This window comes from Eschrichtius robustus, chromosome 2 (assembly GCF_028021215.1).
Source record: "Eschrichtius robustus isolate mEscRob2 chromosome 2, mEscRob2.pri, whole genome shotgun sequence".
NCBI classification, from domain to species: Eukaryota; Metazoa; Chordata; class Mammalia; order Artiodactyla; family Eschrichtiidae; genus Eschrichtius; species Eschrichtius robustus.
The window spans coordinates 47443638-47469338 of record NC_090825.1 but is presented as its reverse complement, the minus strand read 5'-3'; the positions used below and the strand labels follow the sequence as shown (position 1 = coordinate 47469338).

Genomic DNA, 25701 nt, shown 5'->3' with positions numbered 1-25701 from the left:
AGTCTTTGTTGCTGCACGCGGGTTTTCTCTAGTTGTGGCGAGTGGGGGCTACTCTTTGTTGCGGTGCCCGGGCTTCTCATTGCGGTGGCTTCTCCTGTTACAGAGCGTGGGCTCTAGGCACATAGGCTTCAGTAGTTGCAGCATGCAGGCTCAGTAGTTGTGTCTCACAGGCTCTAGAGCACAGGCTCAGTAGTTGTGGCGCACGGGCTTAGTTGCTCTGCGGCATGTGGGATCTTCCTGGACCAGGACTCGAACCCGTGTCCCCTACATTGGCAGGTGGATTCTCAACCACTGTGCCACCAGGGAAGCCCCGTACGTTTCTTACTATGGTTAAAGTTAAGCAACTTTTCGTATGTTTAGGAGCCATTTGTATTTCCTTTTCTGTGAAATTTGCCCGTTTTTTTCTTGGCTTATAGGTCTTTTTCTCATCAGTTTCTAGGAACTCTTAATATATTGGGGAGAGTAGCACTTGTCTGTATTTTAAGTTGAACATTTTTTTTTTTTTTTCTGTTTGTCATTTGGTTTTTTCCTTTTTTCTTCTTGATTTTCATATGGTTAAATTTGTTAGTCTTCTCTTATGTCTTATGGATTTTAAGTCAAAGTTAAAAAGAGTTTTTCTACTCCAAGGTTATAAAAGTGTTCTCCCTGTTGTCATCTAGTACTTTCATGGTTCTTTTAAATTTTTACTTAAATCTTTGATCTATTGGAGTTTATCTTGGTTTATAGTATAATTTTTGGATCCAACTTGTTTTTTACAGTTGACTATCTAGTTGTACCACACCATTTACTCAGTAATTGCTGGTAATTCAGTGCCTACTGGTTTGAGTTGTCACCTTTATCATATATGATATGTCTTTAAAAAAATACATATATACTTTATATATGTATATTCTAAAATGTCTTTATCTTAGAATGCTAGAATAAAGTCTGAATTTTTCTGTTGCAGACCTAGAGGGTTTATTTTTTATTGTGGTAAAATATACATAATGTAAAATTTATCATTTTAACCATTTTTAAGTGTAAAGTTCAATGGCATTAAGTATATTTGCATTTTTGTGCAACCGTCACCACCAGCTATCTCCAGAACTTTTCATCTTCCCACCATATGACTGGAAATCAAACCTACTATTCATTTTATGATGCACCATTCCTTTGTAAGGTGTGTGCTGTTTTCAGAGATGTTAAAATTTGGGAAGGTGTACATCTTAGAATTTATGAAATATGGTACTAAAATCCCCAAAATTTTTGGTGTGTTTCTGGATGTTCTGTTCTATTCCATTGGTTTGCCTCCTCATGTGCTAGTGTCACACTGTTTTAATTACTGAATATTTAGAATATCTTTTAATACATGATAGAGCTAGTTTTCCCTCATTGGTCTTCTTTTTCAAAAGACTTCTTTTTCCAACTGTTTTGTCATCAGTCCAGATAAACTAGGCAACTTCTCCTTGGCTCTTGTAGATCTTCTTTTCCTCCCTCTCTCTACCTCTATTTCACTTAAATTATAAACACTTGAATATAGATCTTCTTACGCCTGAAGATCAGCTAAAAGTCTAGATCAGAGTATCTTTTCTGCAAGTTTGTCGTCTTGACTTTCTTCTGGGTTTTTACTTCAACATTGCCATGAGAGGTACAGTCCATTCCTGACCTATATTGTTTCCATAAAGGGAGATAGATGCTCTTATGACAGTTCTTAGAATCACCTACTCCTTTTGCATCTCGTACATAGAACATGAGCCTTTTTGAGTGAATTAAGCATTGTCCTTATGATGAAAAGTCTTAAATGTTTGCAACTGCATCAGGGTTTAATGTGGTTCACTAATGCATTTACCCTCAGTAAGTTTGTTGTTTTGCCAGTTATTCCTATTAAATTTTTAACATTTTTAATATTGTATTACTAGAAACTTGGCTTTATTTGCATCCATAGATCATAAACACATCTCTTTTTTGTTTTACTGAAGAACCCATTGTAAGGGCGAGTAAATCCTGTGGAAAATGGCCTTCAGTGATCTTACATCGAGGACCGTGCGTCTTTATGGCAATTGGATCAAAGATGCTGGTAAGTAACCAAATTTCTTAACTATGGCTCATCCTTCTTTTTCCTATCAGATTCCCATATTTAATAGGATTTCATTGAAACAGAATGAGAGACTTTGCAACTTAACACTCCCTCACTGACACCCCACATATTGATTTTTATTACTAGTTAATGAAGAAGTGTCAAAGATTTCACTGAAGATATGTACAAAGATAGAGCTACACAGATGAAGTTCATTACGATGTTTATAATAGTGAAGATAGCTTTAATATCCAAGGAAGGGAATTGGTTAATAAATGATGGTACATTCCAACTCAGTAGCCATTAGAAGTGATTTTGGAGGCACGGGGCTCTTAGGCTTGATTCTGCCCTAATGCTCCTAAGGGAAATAACAGTTACTGCCAACAATGGCTCTGTCCAGGGTGACTCTTGAGTGGGAAGGGCCGCAGCCCCCAGGGGCGTATCAGAAAGGATGGAGAGCGTTTCCTAGGGTAACCTCTGAGTAATTCTAGAATGCCCAGAGTAATTCTCCCTTTGCCCATTAAAAAAGTAAAAATCAATGTTGTTGAAGAACATTTAATGCCATAGCAAGAAGTTTAAAATACATTAAATGAAAGCAACTTATAAAACACCACATGTATTTTTTTTGTGAGGGTTAGCAGTTATCTCCGTGTGGTAGGATTATGGGTAATTTCTATTTCCTTATCTATGTCTGTCTAGGTGTTTTTTTTTTTTTTTATAATTTTTTAAAATTAATTAATTAATTAATTTTTTTATTTATTTATGGCTGTGTTGGGTCTTCGTTTCTGTGCGAGGGCTTTCTCTAGTTGTGGCAAGCGGGGGCCACTCTTCATTGCGGTGCGCGGGCCTCTGACTATTGCGGCCTCTCTTGTTGCGGAGCACAGGCTCCAGACGCGCAGGCTCAGTAATTGCGGCTTACGGGCCCAGTTGCTCCGCGGCATGTGGGATCTTCCCAGACCAGGGCACGAACCCGTGTCCCCTGCATTGGCAGGCAGACTCTCAACCACTGCGCCACCAGGGAAGCCCTGTCTAGGTGTTTTTAAACCATACAAATGTGTGTTGCTTTTATAACTACTACAAAATGTGTTAATAATATAACAAAGGTAAATTTTTTTTAAATAAACAGGAATCAGCACAGTTTAGAGCTGAGATGGACTTAGGTATCATGAAAGCTACCTCCTCATGTTAGAGTTGGAGAAACTGAGGCCCAGAGATGTGACCTTCCCAACATCATGGTCAGTTGTTAGCAGAAATGATTAGAACCTATGTTTCCTGATTAGGATTAGTATTCTGACATTTCACATTTGAATTACTTTCCACATATTCACCACCATCACCACTTCAGATTAGTTCTTACCCATCAATTAGAAATCACATGTTCACCAAATTCAGGAGGAAAAGTGTCACCTCTTGATACCTACCACAATTGAAATTATATTCCAATTTACACTGATTTCAGCAAAGATACACTGTTTCATGATTGCTGTCTTTCTCAGTAGACTACTGAAGACCAATCTTATTTCACTGAAAAAGGTCCTAACAGTTTTGCCCCTGAAGAATGCCAAGGACCTGAAAGAGATCCCATAAATAGAGAAGCTTCACTCTGGTGAATGGAGAGTTAAGGGAATGTTTATATTTTCTCATTTTTTTCCTTAGTTTTTTAACTTATGTAATGGTGCAGAGAACTGTAGGTTTCTTTAGAGGTCATCTTTCTCTGAAGGTTTACAGTAGTTCTCATAAATTCAGTAATTTAAAAACTAATTTTTTTGTTTTGTTCTAATGGTTTTTATTTTTATTTATTATTTTAAAAAATATGAATATTTTAATTTCTTTTCAAAGTAGAGGTGTAACTTGCTACCTGAACTCTCACGATTTAACCTTGAAAACCAAGTAGATTTGGGTACATTTTTTTAAAATAGACCTGTTTGGAAGAATAGATCCCTTGCTGTCCAACTCTTGCTATTAACTATCCCAATTGCAGGAACCCAAGAGATTCAGGTAATCAATATCCTAACTCAAGAGCCAAATAGATTTAGACGATGATGAGTATCTATATAGTGCTAGAAGTATAAAATGTTTTAAGATGAATTCCACTTCTTCTGAATTCCACTTCCACTTTTATTCATGGGTCAACACTTTTATTAGGAATACTTACATTGGAAAGCTCAGTAATATTAGGTCAGAAAAAGGAACGACAAAGGGGTGGGGGTGGTTAGGGAGAGGCAAGGAGAACCCTGGAAGCAGCGTTGCAGACAGTGCAGGGTGGAGGAGAGAAAGAGGCAGGTGATGCTACCTGTCTGAAGCTACGCTAATTTAAAGTCTTGAGAGAAAAGGGAGCATAGGGATGTGTAGTGAGAAGACCTAGTTTTAAGTTCTGACGCTACTGGGAACCAGCTAGGTGATCTTGAACAAAGTATTTATTGTCTGTGGGTTTCAGTTTCTTTGTTAGCAAAACAGAGATGAGAATGGTATCCACCAGCTACCAGATAATATGCATGAAGATGCTCTGTTGTTTGGGAAATATCCCAACACAAAAGGTGGTGGTGGTTGATGACTGATAGAGCATTTCCATCTTCAGACACTTTTAATATAGCATATCATTTTTTTAAAAAAGTTCTTCACATTTTCTTTTCCTGTCAAAATCTAGAAGGGTTAAAATGTTTTGTGTTGAGATGTATAACTTTATGAGAACACTATCGCGTGTAACAGGAGAGGTTTTTTGCTTCTGCTTAGTGTGGTATTGATCTCTGAGAGCCATTAGGAATCATTTCTGGCCATCTTAGTCCAGTTTTGCTTTGCCTACCCTCCAAAGGTCTGAGCCCATAATCAAGTGCCAAGAATTTCAAGCATATTCTTGGCTTTGGCCCTAATCCTGAGTAGACTTCGGAAAACTTAATGATATTCATTGGTTTTCTGATTGCTAGAGAAGTGGGGGTCATGCATAGTTATTTCATGTGGAAAATTCCACAGCTACAGAATTTAAAAACGGTTTAATTAATACTTAAGCTGTAAGAGGGTTTATTGTGATTCTTAGATATGAGATGTCAAACCTTGAAACAATGCTATAATATTTTTAATGTTTGAAAAGCAGCTTTCCTTGCATTTGGATAATAATGATGATGACTTTTCAGACATAGTTGTGATCTTTTTGCAAGAAGACGGCGTCTGAGTAAGATTTGCTGCCACTCTGAACCTTTAGTACTTCACAAAGTATGAGAGGTACATGTTTGCTTTTCCTTCCAGCCTCTTCATCTTATTGGTGCTTAGACTTTTAAAAGGGTGTACTCTTTGAGCTAGTACATGCTACTTAAGAAGCGAACACACTCTTAAAAGTAGTTGGTGGAAAAGTTCATTAATATTCTATGTATGTGGCCCTCGTACTCTCCTGTACTCTCTCTCTTTAGAACGCTCTTAGAAAAGCATTATCGGGCTAGTAATAAGTCAGAACTTTGGTAATCACTGAGTCATGGGCTCTCAGACAGCCTGCCCTCCCATCCTCTGCCTTTATCTTGGTTCTGCTCGTAACACTTAAGCCCAACTCCGATGCTAAATACAAGGTACATGAAACTCTCCCTCCCTCTCTAAGGAAAACAGAGCTCACTTGACCCCTGATCCTTTTGCAATTCGTGGGATCACAGACTGAGGCAGAATTAACATTAAACATTGTCGAGCAGCCCCCTCTACAACCCCCTTATCGAGTCACCAGCCACACCTGGCTTGTAGACGTCTCATCGCCAGGAACCTCCTGCCTCACATAGAAGTGGGCTCCCTATTCAGAAAGGTATCACTGTTGCCGAGAGAGAAGGCAGGAAAAGTGAGCAGTCGTCAGAGTCGTGGACATATTAAGACTTTGAATTTTATTCGCTCAGCAGGGAGAGCTAACTTAAGCAGAGGAATAATCTGAGCAAAGCTTTACTTCTAGAAAGTGAATTTGGCAGTTGTATAGAGACAAGACGTAGCAGATTGGGTCAGGAGGCAGGGAAATCACATAAAAGATTATTGCAGAGCACCTAGTGAGGAGCACTGAGGACCTCAGTGTAGGTGAAGGAAGCACTGAAGCCCTGGTTTATAACGTTGATGGTTCATCACGGTCACCTTGGCAGCTTTTCTCAACATACAGATGCCTGGGACCCATGCCGAGTCTTTTTTTTTTTTTTTTTTTTTTTTGCTATCTGGTTTATAAATATTCCAGAGGTGATTCTGCTGTGCTGACAAAACTGAGATCTGCTGAAATAATAGTAGCCATGCTTACTGAGCAACTTGAGGTTGTGCCAGGCTCTTTACTTAAAATAACTCACTAAATCCTCTCTGAGCTACATGCTGTTTTATGCCCAATTCACAGATGAGGAAACTAAGCACAGAGAAGTTAAGTCGGTGGCCCCAGGTCACACAACAAGTCAGTTACGTGAGAGCCAGGATCAGAGCGCAGACTGAAATAGGATGAAAAAGCTTGGTGTTTTGTTCTGTTATTTGCTTTGAAAATAATATGAAATTAAATTAGCTAGCTTTTCCTGAAAGATAAGATTTTTTTTTAAATCTGTAGAACTGGAAAGTCACACTCAGGATTCTTAAAAAAAGGTGTGTGCTTAAAATGTTAAATTACAGGAAAAATGATTTATTTAAATCATTTTAAAATAAAATGAGCCAGCCCAGCATGCGTTTCCTGGCTTTTTGTTTCTCCTACTGCTACCAGCAGAAGAACAGAAATACGAGGTCATCTGATACCCGCGTACCACCCCTTCCCCCGCCCCTGCCACCACTGAGCTAATGAAAGAGTACAATAAAATATTTCTAATTCAGGAATTCCTTTGCTGACAAAAACAAAAGCCAAAAAAACTAGTTTTCAATCATGCCTGTGATGTCCATTATTAACAGAAACATTTAAAATTTCTTATAAAGAAAAAGAAAAAAATAAAAATCACCCATATTGTCCCCATCCAAAGGTGATAATGTTAACATTCTTCCAGAAGCCTTCTTTTAGTATTGGTTTTAAGTCTTTATTTCATTGGAGATAAAAACTGGACATATTAATATGGTTTATGATGTTCATATATTTAAGGTTTGGATTACCCACTGATGGAAAAAATCCGTCATTTATAAATTTATTTTGACAAAGGGCTATCTCTCCTAAACGGTGCTCCACAGAATGTTAGTTCCACAAGGTGTTAAATAGTATTCTACAAAAAATCAGGGCTCCATGGCCAAGTAAGTTTGGGGAATGCTGCATACCACCATTCTCATCTTGGCAATTCACAACAAACATGAAGCACTAAGAAATCCTGCAGAAAGGCACTTGTTTGTTTAACCTAGCATTTCTAGTAGCCTTTCCCCGCTTTTTGTGGAAAGACTTTAAATATTTCTTACATTGCATAGTTTGGGACATGCTTGGATAGGATACAAGGTAAGGCACAAACTCATTTTTCTCCCAAGTAGTCAGTTTTCCTATTTACTGAATCGTCTCTCCCTTCCTGCTTGCTTATGAGGCTTTCTTTATCGTACATTAAATTTCTAAATATCTTGGGGTCCCTCCTAGAGCTGACTTTTGGCTTAAGTATTATTTCGAGATAGGGCATCTGTCAGTATTTTTGAGGGAAGCCCATTTGAGTATAGAATAAATCACCTTTAATAGCTACAGCCATGCCCTGCTATATCTGAGTATCAAATGTGAACTTTCCAGCAATAAAATTGAGGCCAAGTGAGTCATCAGGTGTGGAGTCTATTGAAGAAGTTTTTGCATTGGGTAGGAAGTCAGACTTGAAGGGATATTCAACGTTTTTTTGGTAATTGGCCACATCATTAGCAGTTTCAGTGGGCAAGGGCTGTATTCCCCCCACCCTTTTTCCCAGTTAACAGGAATGATGGTATTTAGCAACCTAAGGTTAGTCAAGACTCAATTTTGAGTCAGATGTACTTGGAAACTTGTCCATACATATTTTCCTTTATAATATTCTGGCTTCATGAGGCAATTTAGTAAAATTACACCCGAACTACTTAAGATTATAGAATTAATCACATTTCATCTTGAGTTGCAAGTTTTAATTGATCTAATTCTCATGGCCTGGAACTAGCAGGGACCACGTGAATTTCTTTTTTACATGGTTGTGAGGCTAGTACTTTTTTGTTTGTTTTTGTTTAAAATATCAGATTGGTTAGCCCACATTTTGGACACCTAGAACCCACATTTTAGATACTTAAATGATGCTAAAGCCCCTTTCAATTGTATGATACAGTATACAGAAAACTTTCCCCCAGTTTTCTTGGGGAAAGAAGAAAGTTAAGAAACAGCAAACCCAAACACATTTATATATATAAAAGCATGTCTGGATGGAGAAACTCTAACATGTTACTAGTCGTTATAGACAGATGATAAAAGTTTGCTGGGTGTCTTCTGTTCTCCAGATTCAACTGTGTACCCCTGGTAGAATGACCAGGGTGAACTACATCCATGGGCTTGCTCCCCTGCCCTCGGGTTTCTGGTTGAGTTCGGCGACTGGAGAGAGAGGGAGGAGGGTGAGGCTGGGGTATTGATTTCCCTGGCCCCTTATTTGCGGGATTGCCCTGCTGGCTGAACCACTCAACTGAAGGTCACAGCTCCTCACCAGAAGGGCTTCTCCATATGGCTCTCTCCTGGGTTCTGGTAACCACTACCTCCTTTTGCCCTTTGAGCCTCACTGTTTTGAGCTCCATCACAACCCCTGGTGATTTCCCTTGGCACATCCTAAAGATAGCAGTGATCACTGACCAAATAGTCCACCGTCAGCGTTAGGATCTAGGTGCTCACTTAAATGCTGGTTACTGTCAGTTACCTCTTGGCTAAATGGTTGTGCACTTACACCTTGTTTTTCTCTTAGATCCAAGAGTTGAAGACTGGCTCCTCATGTCCTCACCTCTGCCACAAACCATCATCCTGGGACTCTATGTCTATTTTGTCACATCCCTGGGACCAAAGCTCATGGAGAATCGAAAGCCCTTTGAACTCAAGAAAGCGATGATAACGTACAATTTTTTCATAGTACTCTTTTCTGTGTATATGTGTTATGAGGCAAGTGTCTTCAGTATTCCTAACGGGAGAATTTTGCCTGAGTCTTTATGTTTGTCTGTCATGATGTTTCTTGTTATGACTGTAAGGGTAACTCTCCAAGATTTAAGAAATTTCAGAAACTTAGCTCACTAGAGTAGGTGTTTGTCAAAAAATTGTTATATATAGACCAGATATTGAACTCCTTAGAGGATCTCAGTATAGTCTGCCTCACAGGTGGTGAGAAAAATTAAGTCCAGGGACTTGCACGCAGTTAGCCATAAAAGATGATTGAATGAATCCATAAATGTTAAATTTTAAGGAAACTCAGAGTTGGAGAAATTAGATAACTTACCCAAAGTAGTGTAGCTGGTAAGTGGAGGACTGATATTTGAATCCAGGTCGGTCTGACACCAGAGCTCATCCTGACTCTAATGAGTTGACATCATCATGGTAGCAGCTTTGGGTTCTGCATGCCCTGATGACCTATTAGGCGGTAGACTGTTTGGTTTGATTTAGCTGGGCTTTGTGGGGGACAGAGAACTTAGACTCATACAAAGCAATAGGTGAGGGAAGCTGTCCCTTAACTGTCAATAAGAGAGGTGGAGAACTTCTAGGACCCAAAAGCAGACTCATGAATTCTCTCTCTCCCCTCTGCTGATTACAAGTCTCAGCCACCCTCCCTTACCTGCTTTGCTGGGATTTCTTGCTTCTCTTCCAATGCTGGCTGGCTTCCTCATCCTATTCTCCTTACTTACTTCCTCTGCAGCATAGGCTATGCTTCCTCACAGCTGCGTCCCAGGAGGGCCTCGCATGACCTCTCCAGCCTCTCTAGACACCATGGCCTCTGCACGTGCATCCTTCCAACCTGATTCCTGCCACGGATCCGTCTGATCAGATCACCTTAAATCTGCTCTGGCCTCATTTCTCACGGCCTTCCTGAAGTCTGGACTTCCTTTGCTGCCTTCTACTTTATTTCCAAAATTAACTCACAGGTCACCTTACTGTCCTTTCTGGAGCATAAGCAACTGAAAGGGAAGGAGTAATAGAATAGAGCTAGGGAGCAGAAAAAATACATGCTTTGGGCAAGTTATCAGAGATAGGATATCGCCTACTGTAGGACAGTGCTAAGAACAGACCTGGAAGCCAGGAGACCAGGGACTAGTTAGTCCCAGTTGCACTACTAACTAGCTACCTGATTTTGAACTAGTCATTTAAATTCTCTGGGCCTCACTTCTCTCATTTTATAGAGTCAGGATTGACCTTGTCTCTCAGATCCCTTTATGCTCTGTGTCTGATTGTACCATTGAATGTGATGTCCCCAAATATATTTCTCGGGAAGGAATCCAAGTTATAACCAGTAAGTTTTGGTTTCTATTTTAGCAATTACAACATAAAAGGTTTGAGAATGTCTGAATCTGAGAGTTTCCATCTCCCATTAACCAGTAATACTAGAGTAACTTATATGCAGTTTTGGGGTTTTTTACCTGCCAAATATAAATTATTACTCTTCTTTGTGAAAGCCTAAAATATAGACATGTATGTCAAAAGCTCTGCAGGCTTTTGGAATGTTCTTAAACTTAATATCAGGAAAGCATTAAGTTCTACTTTCTGTTTAAACAAAGACTTTTGACAGCTGAGCAGCACGTCACCCCCAGGACACATTCAAACACATGGTTTATTGGGTGGGGCACGATTACATTTGCTCTACAGAGTGAACCCCTCTACTAGGGATGTTAGGGCAAATATGAATAAGGTGAGAGGAAGTACATCAGACTAAAAGAACCCACATGCCTCATTTTATAGTGATGGTTTGAGTGTGCTAGTTACTTGGCACCAGTCAAGAAATAAAGAGAGACCAGTGAAGACCCTGCAGAAGGCCACATCCCACAGCTTCTCGTATTTGGTGCAGCACTTGTTTGGCGTAGGGTAGCATGGGGAATCAGTCATCCCCATCTGAGTGGATGGACTTAGAGTGTTACTTGCATCAGTCAAAAGTGAGTCCAAGTGCAAAAGAATAGGAAGGTGCTCACTGACAGATCAGGATTTTGTAAAACAGATTTAACTATTTCTGTACCACATTCCCTTGTTCCTTTGAGAAAATTCATTGACTTGTTTTTGTAAGATACTTTTCTCACCCATGAAATATGTCTTATACTTTTCTGAATCTTAATTCTCAAGATTTCATAATTTACCAAGTTAATAGTGTGATTAATTTATATTACAAATCAAGCTAGGAGCTAGTATCAATCAAAAAGGATAGTGTTTTTAAATACCACGGTCTAAGTAGTTTTTCTTTCTCCTTCGTTTCTTTTTACCATTAAAATGTCATTCTGATTATGCCTCATAAACTTTTGCCTTTAGAAGTTAATTTACTGTAAAGTTGTCATTTCAGCTTTAACAGTAATTAAAAGTGCATACTTGTAATGTGATAGAAAATGATATAATCCTTATGCTGAGAAAGAAGACATCCTAGGGAAGATGTTGGCATTTGTGAGAATAGGACTCCAGAGAAGAACTGGTCATATTGTCAGAACCCTAAATTAAGCCAACCATTTAATATCAATGTTAATTTTAAATTAGAACCCTTAGCTTTTCATTTTCAGATACTGTTTTAAAAGGAGACCTTCCCACCGTCAGACTGAAAGAATGTCAATGTAATCTTTGAGTTAAGGTCCAGATTTATCAACAATAGGCTTTTTCTTCTCACCACTAGTCTAAGGTCACTTTGTGGGTGTGTTGGAATTAAGGCTTGCCAGACTGCACTTTCTTGTTAGTATTTTCATCTCTTACTTGTCATGTGAATCCAAAGCAAAAGTAATACGTGAGTCTTGTATTTGGTCGATCTTGATTTAAAAGCTATGGACTATCACTTCACGTTACATCCACTAGTCGAGACTGGAAAAACCCAGTTGATGCAGCCATCGGATGAGTACATTGAGAAAGTTGCTTTGCTCATTTATTTGTTGACTAATTGCAAAGGCTGGAAATTATCAGAAAAGACTGATTTCAGACTTAGTCACCCCTTTGAGAGTACACAAACATATGCACAGGCACATAGAGATGTACATAAGGTCAAGCACTTACCAGTATTTGCTGTTCAAACAAAACATTCCTAGTATTGTGTTCTCCACTATATTAGAATAATCATTCCAAGAAATAGCCATTTTAGTTAGTACACAGTTTATATAAATGTGACTTTACAATTTTGAAAACTCCTGATGCTTTGATATCAAGCGAGTTCCTGGTTTGAAACTGTTCTAGCCCACCTTCCCCTCTGCACTGACTGCTGACTCAGCTGAGAATGTAATGAAGAGGCATACTCAAAACTACCTTCATTGTAGCCGTTGAGCAAATATTTCCTTCTTTAATATGCATGTGCTCTCTTGCAGTTTGTGATGTCTGGCTGGGGTACAGGTTATTCCTTTCGATGTGAAATTGTTGACTATTCACGCTCGCCTACAGCATTGAGGGTAAGTTTCTTTTTGGAAAAACTTGTAACACAAAATCAACGTTAAAACTTTTTGGGCTCTATTTGTAAACACTGAATGTGAAATCAGAATGAGTAAATGACTCAATTTTCAGAATATATGTGTTGAGAGAAAAAGCTAATAATTACAAGAAAAAAATCAAAGAAATTCAGGTGTGTAATTTTCTGTAAAATGAAAACTGGTGCTTTTTCTTTTGAATTTCTTGGATTTAAAAGTAAATTTATGTCTGGTTCCTCAAAAAACAGAATTACCATATGATCCAACAATTCTACTTCTGGGTATATACCTAGAAGAATTGAAAGCTGGAATTCAAAGAGATATTTGTATGCCAGTGTTGATAGCATTCTTCACATTAGCCAAAAGATGGAAGCAACCCACATGTCCATCAACGGATGAATGGATAAACAAATAGAGGTATATACGTACAATGGAATATTTTTCAGCCTTAACAAGGAAGGAAATTCTGACAACTGCTACAATGTGGTTGAGCCTTGAGGACATTATGCTAAGTGAAATAATCTAGGTACAAAGGGACAAACAAATACTGTATGATTCTGTTATACGAGGTACATAGAGTAATCAGATTCAGAAATAGGAAGTAAAATGGTAGTTGTCAGGGGCTGGATTCACCAATGGGGACTTACTGTTTAATGGGTACAGAGTCTCAGTCCTATAAGAGGAAAAGAGTTCTGTGGATAGATGGTGGTGATGGTTGCACAAGAATGTGAATGTACTTAATGCTACCAAACTGTACACTCTAAAATGGTTAAGATCGTAAATTTTATGTAATGTGAATTTTGCCAAAATTAGAAAAAATAAAATTTTCTTCCATGTAAAAATAAATAAATTCATATCTATGTGTGTTTCTGCAGATGGCACGCACCTGCTGGCTTTATTACTTCTCCAAATTTATTGAGCTCTTAGATACTGTGAGTATGTAATCACCACATTTGGTAAATGTTTGATGTTTCAATGAAAGCAATAAACTGTGAGTGTTCAGTTGCCTTATAACTTTGGTTATCTCTCTTCCTCAGGCAGACCTCATATTATCTTTTACTTTTTATTATCAGTTATTTTAGAGAATAGGATAAACTTATTTTTCAGTCTTTTGCAAATGCCAAAATGTTTTCTTTTATATCTACCACCTAGTTAAGATAAGAATGTAACTAACACATACACTACAAAGCTATGTCTCTATATAGCTGGATGACAGTTGTTTTGTGAAGTAAGTTCAAGAAGCAAAGAGCAGAGAATATGTTGCCTTTGGTTCTTTATAACAAAACACTGTGTCATCCATACTCCTTTAAGAGGATAAATGCTTCAAAATTCATAAACTTACACTAGAATGTTAGCTTATCCCTGGAATATCAGTAATTTTGGTAACATCAAAACTATTTCCATCTGCCTTTCTGAAGTCCATGTTTACTGGTCTTCTCCCTTCCTGAGTATCAACTCTGACTTTGAGTGACTAGGCCTGGGAAAAGCAAGTGCCATGGATTAGGATCCATGATGAGAGGAGAAAGCCATGCACCTTTATTTCCAGAAACAAAGGAAAGCTGGCTATTTATTTTATTTTTGTGGCATGTGGATCTTATTTATCTGGAATCAGTGCGGGGCCTAAGACTGACGCGTGTTTTCTCTCTTTAGAATATATACCACTACATTTCTGGTAGCAAATTTCAACATGCTTTACCTTCTCAGCTGGCTACACATAATGTTAGAATTAGAAAGGAGAATTTAGTGAGTGTAGAATCCAGTGGTTCTCAAACTTTAGCATGCATTAGAATCACCTGGAGGACTCATAAACACGTGTGCTTGGACCCCACCCTCAGACTTTCTGATTCAGTAGGTGTTAGATGGGGCTCAAGAACTTGCATTTCTATCAAGTTCTCAAGTGCTGTTATTGCTGTTGGTCCAGGGTCCACACTTCAAGAACCCCTGCCGTAGTCCAGTGGTTCTCAACCGCTGTGGTGCTGGGGACCTAACTGCATTAGAAAACAAAAACCTGGGCCTCACCCCCAGAGATTTGGTGTCAGATGGTCTGGAGTTAGAGACCAGGCATGGTTATTTAAAAACAAAAAACAGACCTTCTTGGTCATTGTAATATGCAGACAGGGTTGAGAACCACTGACCTAGCCTGGAGCACTAAATCTGAAGAGAAATGGAAGCCAGAAAGTTACAAGACTCGTCCAGAGGAACGCCGCTACTGACTAGGACTAGGACCCCAGATTGCTGGTTTATGGCTTTTTCTGTAGCACCGTGTTGCCTTCCTCCACGTGCATAAGCTAATGCGTTTTGACTTCATTGTTCCTGCTTTGCATGTTCTCAGTTTCAGCTTCCATAAGGAAACTTACTGCTCTGTGTTCTTCCCTGAACCACATTTCTCAACTACTCTTAGGAATGTTTTTGTTTCTGCTACTCTGTTTAGTCTTGTACTTAGAAGTCTAACTCATCACTGGTCTTCTGCATTTTGAATATTTTTGAACATTTAATTCTGCTTTTGAATATTTTTTTGAACCCTCCCCCCTCCACAAAGCCTTCCTATTCTACCTCTTTGTTTGTCGCTTCTGTAAACCACTGGATACATTCAATCTGGATGGTGCCTTTGTTGCCCTTCTCATTTTTCCTAAGCTGCTTTGCTTTCTTTTCCACCCTACTTCCCCAATTAACTCTTCAAGTATTTCCCTCTTCCTCTTTCTTTAATAATAATTTGCTAACTTCTGATTTGCTACAAGTCCTCTTTTAGTTTGCTTAATCCATTATCTAAATTGGTAGCATGTGTTAGGGAGCAGTGTAGAAATTCAGCCCTAGGACTTAAAAGTCTCTGCTTCCCCATATATTTCAAAATCCACGTGGGTTTTTTTTTTTTAAACCAATAACATTTTTTCAATAATTTTTGGTCATATTCTTCACTTTATATCTTTGATTTTTAAATCTTCATTCAATATCTTTTCACCTTTTTACTGATTCTTGCATGACTAGGCATCGTACCTAAGTTCTCTCATATGTATTAGCTTTTGAGCTGCCTCTTGGAGAATCAGCTGCTTCTATAGGCATTCTGTAAGGCAACTCTTTCAAAGCACATTATGACGTGGAATAGTTTGCACTTTGCCAATAGTTTTGTAACACTAGATAAATTATTGCATGATTTTATATGAACTTGATTTTCTTTAAATTATTTCAGATCTTTTTTGTTCTGCGTAAGAAAAGTAGTCAAGTGACTTTCCTGCATGTCTTCCATCATACCATCATGCCATGGACCTGGTGGTTTGGAGTCAAATTTGCTGCAGGTAGCCAAGGGAGAGTTGGGATCATGTGGTATAATTGATTACGTTTCTGTATGCTATAAGCATAAATTCTGTCCTTAAATGTGATTTAAAAGAATCTCAAAACATCGAAGAATCACTTTGATCAAACTTCTGACTTTCATTAATTATCTGAAACATAAACATAGGACTCCTAACTAGATCTCCCCTCCACCCCCCAATACTCTTTAATATGTAAGACCTTTGGGTATATAGTCTTCTACACATATCCTTTAGTTGTTTTGTTTGGATTTTATTCTTTTCCTATATAGTTCTGTAACTATTGTTAAATAAATAATTAACAAACAAATAAAATGGCAAAATCCTTGGTTTTATAGGAATATAGTTAGATAACTTATTCCTTGTGTGTTTCCAGGAAGTTAGAATGTTTATCTCAAGTTCCATGTCTTCTTTGCTTTCAAATTTCCAAAAACTGACACACATGCCAGCCCCTAACAACTCTGTAAAGATGTGTCAAATTGCAGTTGTCCCACCTTCCCTAAACATCCTACCATAGTAAAGGATGTTTTGATATTGTCTTTTAGGTCAAAAATAGTTTAACTCAAAAGCTTGGCAAACAGGTTCTTTTGTTGGTTTTGATTTTATGCTTCTGAACATCTAGAATATGAGAAAACAGAGAGGTAAGTAATTTTACCTATCCTAAATTTTTAAATAAGTGATACCCTGAAGGATATAGTCTTACTAGCAAAAGTTGTTTGGGGGATTTATGTATGCTAGTTTCTTTAATTTAAGAAGTCTTCATATAGGCCTGCAGCCCATACTAGACAAAGCTTTAACATTTCTGTGAAGAGCTCAACTCTATTGGGCATTCTGACTTGGTAAGACTAAAAGGAAAGAGAAACCACAACTGAGGAACTCTTGTTTGAGTTTTAGACTCTCTAGGCATGGGGAAAAATTCTGCATGTCTCAGAGCATGAGGGGACATGGATAAGCCAGTGGCTAGAAGAAGATGGCAGAACCTAGGGGAGCTGGAAGGGCTGTCCCTACCTTGGCCTAAGGGCATCAGATTTTCCAGCATGTAAAGTAGCTCCTTGCCCAAAATTGGCATTTATCTGTTGAGGATTTTTTTTTAAAGGAAATGTAGTTGTTTTTCTTATAATGTATATGTGTTAATTTAAAAATTTAACTCACATTATAACAAGATAGTCTCATCTGTGTCCATTTCACAAATTGAAGGTAGTTATATTATTTAATCTCCATTATTTTTCTTTGCTTTCTATGTTTTTATTTTCTCTCACATGTATATTGTGCCTCTCAGTTCTTTCTACAGTGATATTTCTTAACACTATTTTTTTTGGTGAAAATTAAAAAATACCTAAACAACCAGTAATAGAATGGTTATGATCTCTTGTGTTTATAACTGTGAAATGCAATGATATTGAAAGACATTTAGCTCAAACTTTTGTTAAGCAGCTTGGCTCCTAAATTATCAGAAATAGATGACTATTCTTACTATTCTGTTTTTAAAGTATGCTAGACAAGGTGTTTTCACACCCTTAGAACTTATTTATTCAGGTTTCTTCCCTGAGACAAGATTATTCTATTACAACACTGAAAAATAAATATAGATTAAAAATATATAGGAAGACAATACCCCCAAAACAGTGATTTAGAGAAATCGACACAAAAGTGGTCTCCCTCTCCTTCTTTATCCATCCCTGCATTTTCTAATTTTTCTAGTTTGAATATCTGTTGGTTCTATAATGGGAAAAAAAATTTTATTTGTAGAATAGAGTTGAGCATTTTTCTAATTTCTCTCTTTGAGTCCATTGATAGTCTGGTTTCCATTTAAAAAACAAGCAATGCTTTCAATAATGAACATTTAAACATATAATATTCCCAATTTTTCAATGTTACCATGTACATTAAGCACTTTGTAATGGATTCATTGTCCACACCTCAATTCCCCTTCTGCTTTACAAAATGTAAGTGGTAGAAAATAATGTTTTCTTCTCTCTCACATGTTCCATGAGTTGGCACTTCTGCTCAATCTCATGTGTGGAACCTAGTAAACACTTGTACAGCACACCTGATATCTATTCAGTGACAAGCACAACAACAAGAGCTGAGGTATTCCCAGAAGCGTGGTGTGGCATTGGCTTTCATTCCTAGAATAAAACTGTCCAGTTTAAACTGTCCTTTCAAAAACTTGAGCACAGCTGATCTCTATCTAGTATTTAATTTCCTGTTTGACTATTGTACTCCTCCCTGGGATAATAGCAATCCAGCTTTTCTTTTGAACGTGATGGAAGTATTTCTGAGGCAGGTTTTTATATTAATTATGTATATACTCCCTCCCATAGATATGGAGAGTTGTGATAATTACCCAGGTGGTTCCTTTATTTTTTTCCAAACCAAAGGAGTAAAATGTGATGGTACTAATTATAATTCATCCTGAGATGTTTGCTTTTCAGAACTATTATAAAGAAGAAAACAAGCTTAGAAAATACTTGATTAGAAAAGCCTTCCAAAGAAGATATGAAAAGCATTACTAATTAAAATGTGATTGTTCTGTGAACAAACATTAAAATAACATCAGAAAATAATCATTACTAGAGAAAATAAGCAAGTTAATTTGATTTGATAGCTTATTTTGATCAGTAACCCTTACTAAACACTCTGAGCTACACTAGTGCTTTGTTAAATTCCTGTCCGTAGGAGCCTCATTTTAGGACATTTAAATGGTGAAAGTTTCTGAATGGAAAATAGAACTCTTCTACCAAAAAATGGGAGAGGTGTCTTAGGGAGAAAGGCTCAGTCTAATGTAGTCCATTATCAAGCGTGAAATAGATTTCCTGTGTATATGTAATTGTGAGACAAATGGACTTGAGAGGTATTTGGCTTGTCCCCATGTTAAGCAGCTTGACTCCTAATCTATTCTATTTTTAAATCATCCTAGAAAAGGTGTTTTCATACCATACTAATTTATTTATTCAAGTTTCTTTTGGGAAATAAGACTAATCCAAATGTAAATAATAAAAGCTGGGAGGTTGTTAATAAGCTTCATTAATTCAGTTTCTTCTGACTTGAAATTTGTGATAATTACAGGATTAGCTGAAATTTGATTTACTTATTTAGGAGAGGAAAGTTTATGAAGCACAGTATAGCGTAAAAGAGACTTTAGGGGAATATTTAAACTACTTAAAAGTAATTATTTAAAACAGGTTATTTTAAGGGTGTACTTTGGCAGTGGTAGTATTTAGAAGAATCTAGCATTGCTGCAATTATGAATGATTTTTTAAAAAAATAATTCTTTCTTCCATGAAACAGTTTTTATGACATTTCTCCTTAGAAGATTGTGGTTGAAGTAATAAATTTGTATTTTGCTTTAAACTTTCTATAACTCATAGTGTTCATGAATTCAGTCCTTCCTCTAACATAGTTAGGCAAATCTGTGAGGTTTTGCTCAATTTCTGAAATTAAGGAATATTAGAATAAATAAAATAGCATATTTTGGAGAAATATTTAAATTCTAGGTCAGCATTACTAAGCTGAATCAGGCTGTGCATAGAGAATGAAGATTCTTCAAGATTGTGCATCTTAGGAAAGAGACACTAGGGAAGAGTTTTGGTTTTTTTCCCTACGATCAACTGAACACTCTGTTACCCCTTCCACTGTACTACTGATCCAGCTAAAGACAATTGTAACAATCTTTGCTTGTATTCCCCCCAGGGTCCTTTTCTTCTATTCTAAATTGAAAGTGATCAGTGGGAGATGTGGTGAGATTAGAAGAGGAAAACCAGGATAGGAAGGCACAATTGATAACAGTCAAATAGAAGCAGTAAGGAAAGATGATTTAACAATTAATGTTTATTTTGGAAAAACAATGATTGATTAGAGCAAACTTAGCACAGCTTGGTAATGAAAGCCAGTGGTTTTACTGCCAACATTTTGTGGCACTTGGACTTCCCTGGTGGTTCAGTGGTTAAGACTCCACGCTTCCACTGCATGCTGCAGGGGAACAGGTTTGATCCTTGGTCAGGGAAGTTCCGCATGCCACACGCAGTGCGGCAAAAAAAAAAAAAAAAATTGTGGCACTAAAAGTATTTATGGAAAACTATTGAGAATGGAAAAAGTTAATTTGATTCCACACAATGTTATGTAAAATAATATTCTTAGAGGCTTTATTCATAATAATCCAAATTGAAGACAACACAAATGTCTTTTAATGGGAGGATGGATACATTGTGATGCATTCCTATCACGTAATACTACACAGCAATAAAAGGGCAATCACATGGTTGAATCTTAAAAACAGTATGTTGACTGAAAGAATGTAGCCACAAAGAATACATCCTGTGTAATTCTATTTATATGAAGTTTTGTAACAGGCAAAACTAATAGTTGGTGCTGGAAGGCAGAATAAAAGTTACATTGGGAGGTGTACATTCTTGGAAGGGGCACACGGGTACTTCATGTGGCATCAGCAATGTTCTATGTCTTGAATTTGGCGGTGGTGACATAGGTGTGTACATATGTAAAAAATCATCAAGTTGTACACTTAAGATTGGTGTACTTTGTGTGCTTTATATATGTTAATTCTCGCTAAAAATGAATTTGATTACTATTACTTAGCAATATATTATATTTAAAAGGAAGTCAACTTGGTTTGTTAAAGTAAACCCAAATCAGAAGACTATTTTAAGGTTAAGATATCACAGAATAAAGTCATGCTAATTTATTTTACAAGATTTGTATTTTAGTTTTACTAACTGGATGTATTATCCAGCTCCCTCTAATTTTATAGCTATTTAACAAGAGTGATATTTCGTATATATTTTTCTTCCTACTAAAATTAAAGAAATAATTATACTAAAATTTCAGTTCAGACAAAAATATGTCTCATTTTAAGGAACGGTGCCCCTATTTTACAATATTTTTTTCCAGGTGGTTTGGGAACATTCCATGCCTTTCTAAATACAGCTGTACATGTGGTCATGTATTCCTACTATGGACTGTGTGCATTGGGGCCAGCCTACCAGAAGTATTTGTGGTGGAAAAAGTATTTGACATCATTACAGCTTGTGAGTAATTGATTTTCTTTAAAACCAGATACGAAACTAAACTGGAGTCCCTTGTCTTCCTTACGAATGAGGATACTAACTAAAGAGCAAAGTTTACAAAGCACAGGGATATAAATTGTCTGGCCTCTTATGGCATCCCATCATTGTCCTTTCTTTGTTATGTGAACTTTTGTCAGGAACTTTATTGAAAGCAAAGCATATTTGGTAGCCAAGAGGCTCAGACAATTAAACTAGCGTGTGTATCTTTATACCATCTTTATACTATTTTATGCATTTATATAAAATAAAAATATTTATGTTCAAAATTATGTGAACCTCATTATACATAATATTAAATTAGAAGTTAGACATTCCATTTTCTAGATCTAAATGACCTTGAGGGAATGTAACTTTGAGAGGATTATGAGCCTTTCTGTGTGCCTGCCTACCTAGTCCTAACACTTATAAGTCTATTTTTCCTCCAACTAGTATAAGTACTGTGGGAATTAAAGGTGTAGAATGGTGGTGTAATATACATATTGACAAAAGTGACAACACCCTAAATAACCAACCGTAAGGAAATGAAGAAGTAAATTATTTTAATTCCTGCTTAGGAATATTACAAAGTCATGAAAATTATTCACAAGTCCTTTCCTTTTAAGCATTTTTTATGATTGTAAAGTAATATGTCCTCATTGCAGAGAAATTAGAACATCTATACTGCATGTAGAATTTTGTATCAGGCTTTTTTTTCACTTAACATACTCTTAAATGTTGTAGAAACTTTTTAATAATGTGGAAAAATACTTATATAGCAAAAGAATACATGTTGTTCATTATTTTTTCAAATATGTTGATAATATTTATACAAGCACACCTGCATAGAATGTTGAGGATGCTGCTTACGCTTTCTAAGGTTTCATTTTCTCGTCTGCAAACTGAGAGGAATAATTGTATCTACTGCACAGGAATGTTCTAAAAGTTCCTTAAGATAATGCAAGGAAAGCTGATGATTATAACAGGAACAATGTGAAAATCTTAACTATGGTTATAACAGGATAGATTGTGGGTAATCATTATTTTTTTTATGTATAGATTTTTATTTTCCCAAATTTCCACAGAACGCATGTTGCCTTTTAATCATGAGAAAAAATATATCCAAAAAATCTGGATGTTAGCCCAAAACATGTCCCTTTTGAGACTGTGTAGAATGTTCTAGAACACAGAGCCTTTGGGCATCACTAGGAGGGTCACCAATGCTCTCTCACCCCTTGCAGATTCTCTGCTGCAGTTGGCAGATAGGATGTATTTTTTATCTATGACGGTGGAGGACCGGTGGCAGATATGAGGACTTAGCGATGCTTTGGCTCCTACAGAATAAGCCGGGCTCTAATAAGAATGTTTTTATTCCCCTCCCCACCAACGGAAATATCCAGTCTAACAACAGGACAGAATGTTTGAAATCAAACTGCCCTAGAAAATTAGGCCATAAGGTAGTGGTCCTGTATGCATTTCATCAGTCAAGGACTCAAGTCAGAGACTGATGGTTCTCTGAGTGTGAAAGGGCTGCTGCACTGCCCTGCTCCAGGGACATTTACATAGCTCCCCCTGGAGCTGTGCCCTTTGGCAGGACTGAATAGTGGTTCCAAATTCCCATCTGCATTTTGACATTGTTCCACCCACTGTCACTCCCATAGAGGCTAGATTGAAAGATAAAATTCCCTGTCCAACAGTAGCCTAGATGTGGTTGGAGGGTGTTTAAACATAAGCAGACAAAGAATGCATTAAATAATTGCTCCATTGTGACTCTTCATAGCTAAACAATACTTTTCATTCTTCCGTCCGTTAGGTCCAGTTCGTTATTGTCACGATACACATAGGCCAGTTCTTTTTCATGGAGGATTGCAAGTACCAGTTTCCAGTCTTTCTGTACATCATTATGAGTTACGGGTGCATCTTTCTGCTGCTCTTTCTCCATTTTTGGTACCGTGCTTACACCAAAGGTCAGAGGCTACCCAAAACAGTGAAAAATGGAGTCTGCAAAAACAAAGATCACTGAAATTCCAGCACAGCATAAATCTATGAATAAGACTGATATCTTGTCTTCCTTGACAATCAAGAGATATTTCCATGTGCAGTGCATTTTGTATATTTTTCAAAACCAAGAGCTTGTATTTTTATGATAAGTTATTGGGGTTTCTGATATTTGAGAGCCCAAAGCTCCCAGATAACAGTCTTCTGATAATTAGAGCCTAAAGCAGCCAGTTTTTCAGCTGCTTTTAAACCTAATCTAAAGGTTTTATTTAACACATTTTGTAAGATTGAAAGAAGGATGTGAAACAGTATAGTACTCTTCAAAGAAGTCCAGTATAGATGAAAAATATCGTTAGATATTTTGAGCACGGACAGAGATTCATGCCGTACAGTAGATTCCTTCTGTCGGGTCTGGAAACCTTTAACTGTGGGCTCTGGCCTTGTTGCTTGTTGACTATATTCAGAAGACACTGTATTTACTCTAAACTTGAATTCCCATTCTAAAGAGCTAATAGGGTGAACGTTAAGTGTATTTTTGATCAGTTATCATTTAAAATCACTAATGGTAAGTTTTAATGGATCTCTTGAGTAGCCGGCACCAGTTTTGCTTGTAACACTTCCTCACAACGCTTTTGTTGTGTAAACTGTTTAAAAGTGACAATCCTTTAGGGTAGTACATTGATGCATTTGAAACTAAGGTTAAGTTATTATTTTGAAAACAAGGTGATTTGTTCTGATGGCTTAATGAACACTTTGCTATTACTGTTTTGCAATGAACTTTGTATATTTCAGGAAAGAGGTGAATTTGTCAATGGAAAAAATAGTCGTCTGTAGTATTGTAATGTCACTTTCTCATATCATGGTTTAAAGGATTATCTTGGTTAAATATATATTGGTTAGATGTGTAAATGTTCATATCATTGGCACACATTAAATGATTTTAGACCACCCAGGGATGGGTTAAGAGTGGCTTGTGAAGCAACTGGAAGCAAATGGTGGCACAGAGATTATCCAGGGAAGATTTGGTGATAAGGGTCTCTCTCATAACGAGAACAAGCAAGAGAGAGACTGTATAATAGTTATTGTTATAGATTCACTGCATGGAAAAATATTTTCCAGAATTATGAATTAACAGCCTGGAATTCTTTTTTTCAAACTTATAAACTATATAATGAGGGACTGAAATTCATTTTGCATAGCTCTCGTTTCTTTAAAATTGCTACTTTCTAAAAGTCATATTTTCTTGTTGGAGAACCCAACTACTGATCAGTAGAGTTTTGCCCAAGGAACAGCAGTATTTGGACATTTCTGAATTTTTCCACAGTGTCTTTTTTCTTGTTCTATTTTACTTGATTTTGAAGGATTGCTTATGCTTGTATGACTATAAGCAATTAGTACCCCAGTAATTGTGTAACACACAGTGATACTTATTGTACAACAAAGCCTGAGTTTTTACCAACTGTAAACTCCTAGAGTTAGGTGTCTCCCTCCTAATCCATTAATCTGTACCATGGCCTTTTCTCTTCACACTCAGCAGATTAGTAAGGTTATTTGCCTTTAGTGATTTCACTTGCTTACACTATGAGAATTTGAGGGTTGATAAAAGGGGAGATTTCATTTTTCTTTAATAAATAGTAAAAAACAGGAGAGCAAAGCTAAAAGAAACAGCAGCCCTAATGTATTTCTCTGTGAGAGTCTCAGGGTTCCTTAAGTGTTTTCCTATTTTTCTCTTCAAATCCAGCCTGTGCTAAAATGAGGAGGTATGGTAGATGCTGTTACACATACGCACAATTCCCAAAGACCCCAGTAGGGTAAAGACCAAAAGGAAGCAAAACTAAAAGACGAGAAAACAGGAGAGTTTGTTTCTTCTCTTGCATACTTTCTGCCCTGCACTGTACAACCCCTCCTTGTCTCCCTTTAAAAAGTCTTTAAAATGTTTGCTGTGCCTGTAAACTAACAGCAACATGTGACAGAATCACATTCTACATTATATGAATAGGAATGGAGAGCTAGAATGTTACATGAAAAGAAATCACAGCTGGCAGAGGTAACCTCCGTATGACCATCAGCAGAGTAGAATGGGTATCACTGGATGTAGGACTGGATGGGCATTGTTTTATTAAACAGCTCTGTGGGTCACATAGAGTTTCTGTTGGAGTTTCATCCCACTTTTCAGGACTTCCTTGCCTTTGGGTTTGCTTACCTAACAAATAAAAAGGCCAGCTGCAAAATCTGGCTTATGACATAAAGCTCTATGAATCCTTTAGAACCTATATCTATATTACAAATAAATGCAAATGTAAAATTTTAATTATCTGTGGGACATTGCCATTTTAAAGTCTTGAGTAGAATTCTTAATTGAGCAGACTACATTGTTACATAAATTATAAGATTATGATGTTACATTTCTTCAATTATCCCTTATCTCTGTTAACTACTTTTAACGACTTTGGAAAACTCTGTGGATACTGTCAAAGTTTGGGTTTGGTTTTTGGTGTGTGTATTATAATAAATTTGTGGTATCACATGTACATGTGTGTGTCTTTCATTTTGGAATCTAACTGCATATGCTTGCATGGATAGATGGTTTTTAATATGAATATTCATTTAACCAAATCATTTTACACATTTGTTGTACACTTGTTATGTTCAGAGCCCTGTGCTAGACATTAGAGTGATACAAAATACAAAGATGCCTGCTGCATAGTTGGGACCTCCTGGAGCTTGCAGGCTGGCAGAGGAGATTATGTTACAGAGAAGTATATGATTGGTG

General features: G+C 37.1%; 1 protein-coding gene across 3 annotated transcripts in view; it reads left to right on the top strand.

The window, feature by feature from the left end:
- The window catches only part of ELOVL7 (ELOVL fatty acid elongase 7), a 69293-nt gene extending 43876 nt beyond the window's left edge, over positions 1-25417 (top strand). For 2 of the 3 annotated variants that reach the window (XM_068535371.1, XM_068535372.1), the window contains exons 2-8: positions 1959-2056; positions 8908-9098; positions 12467-12547; positions 13438-13494; positions 15750-15855; positions 20779-20915; positions 22744-25417. In XM_068535371.1, the coding sequence (XP_068391472.1) occupies positions 1993-2056; positions 8908-9098; positions 12467-12547; positions 13438-13494; positions 15750-15855; positions 20779-20915; positions 22744-22953 (846 nt within the window). In that variant the 5' untranslated portion in view covers positions 1959-1992 and the 3' untranslated portion in view covers positions 22954-25417. Of the gene's footprint in view, positions 1-1958; positions 2057-8907; positions 9099-12466; positions 12548-13437; positions 13495-15749; positions 15856-20778; positions 20916-22743 lie in introns of those variants that run through there. The other variant, XM_068535373.1, reaches the window with a different exon arrangement.
- Positions 25418-25701: the final 284 nt, after the last annotated feature.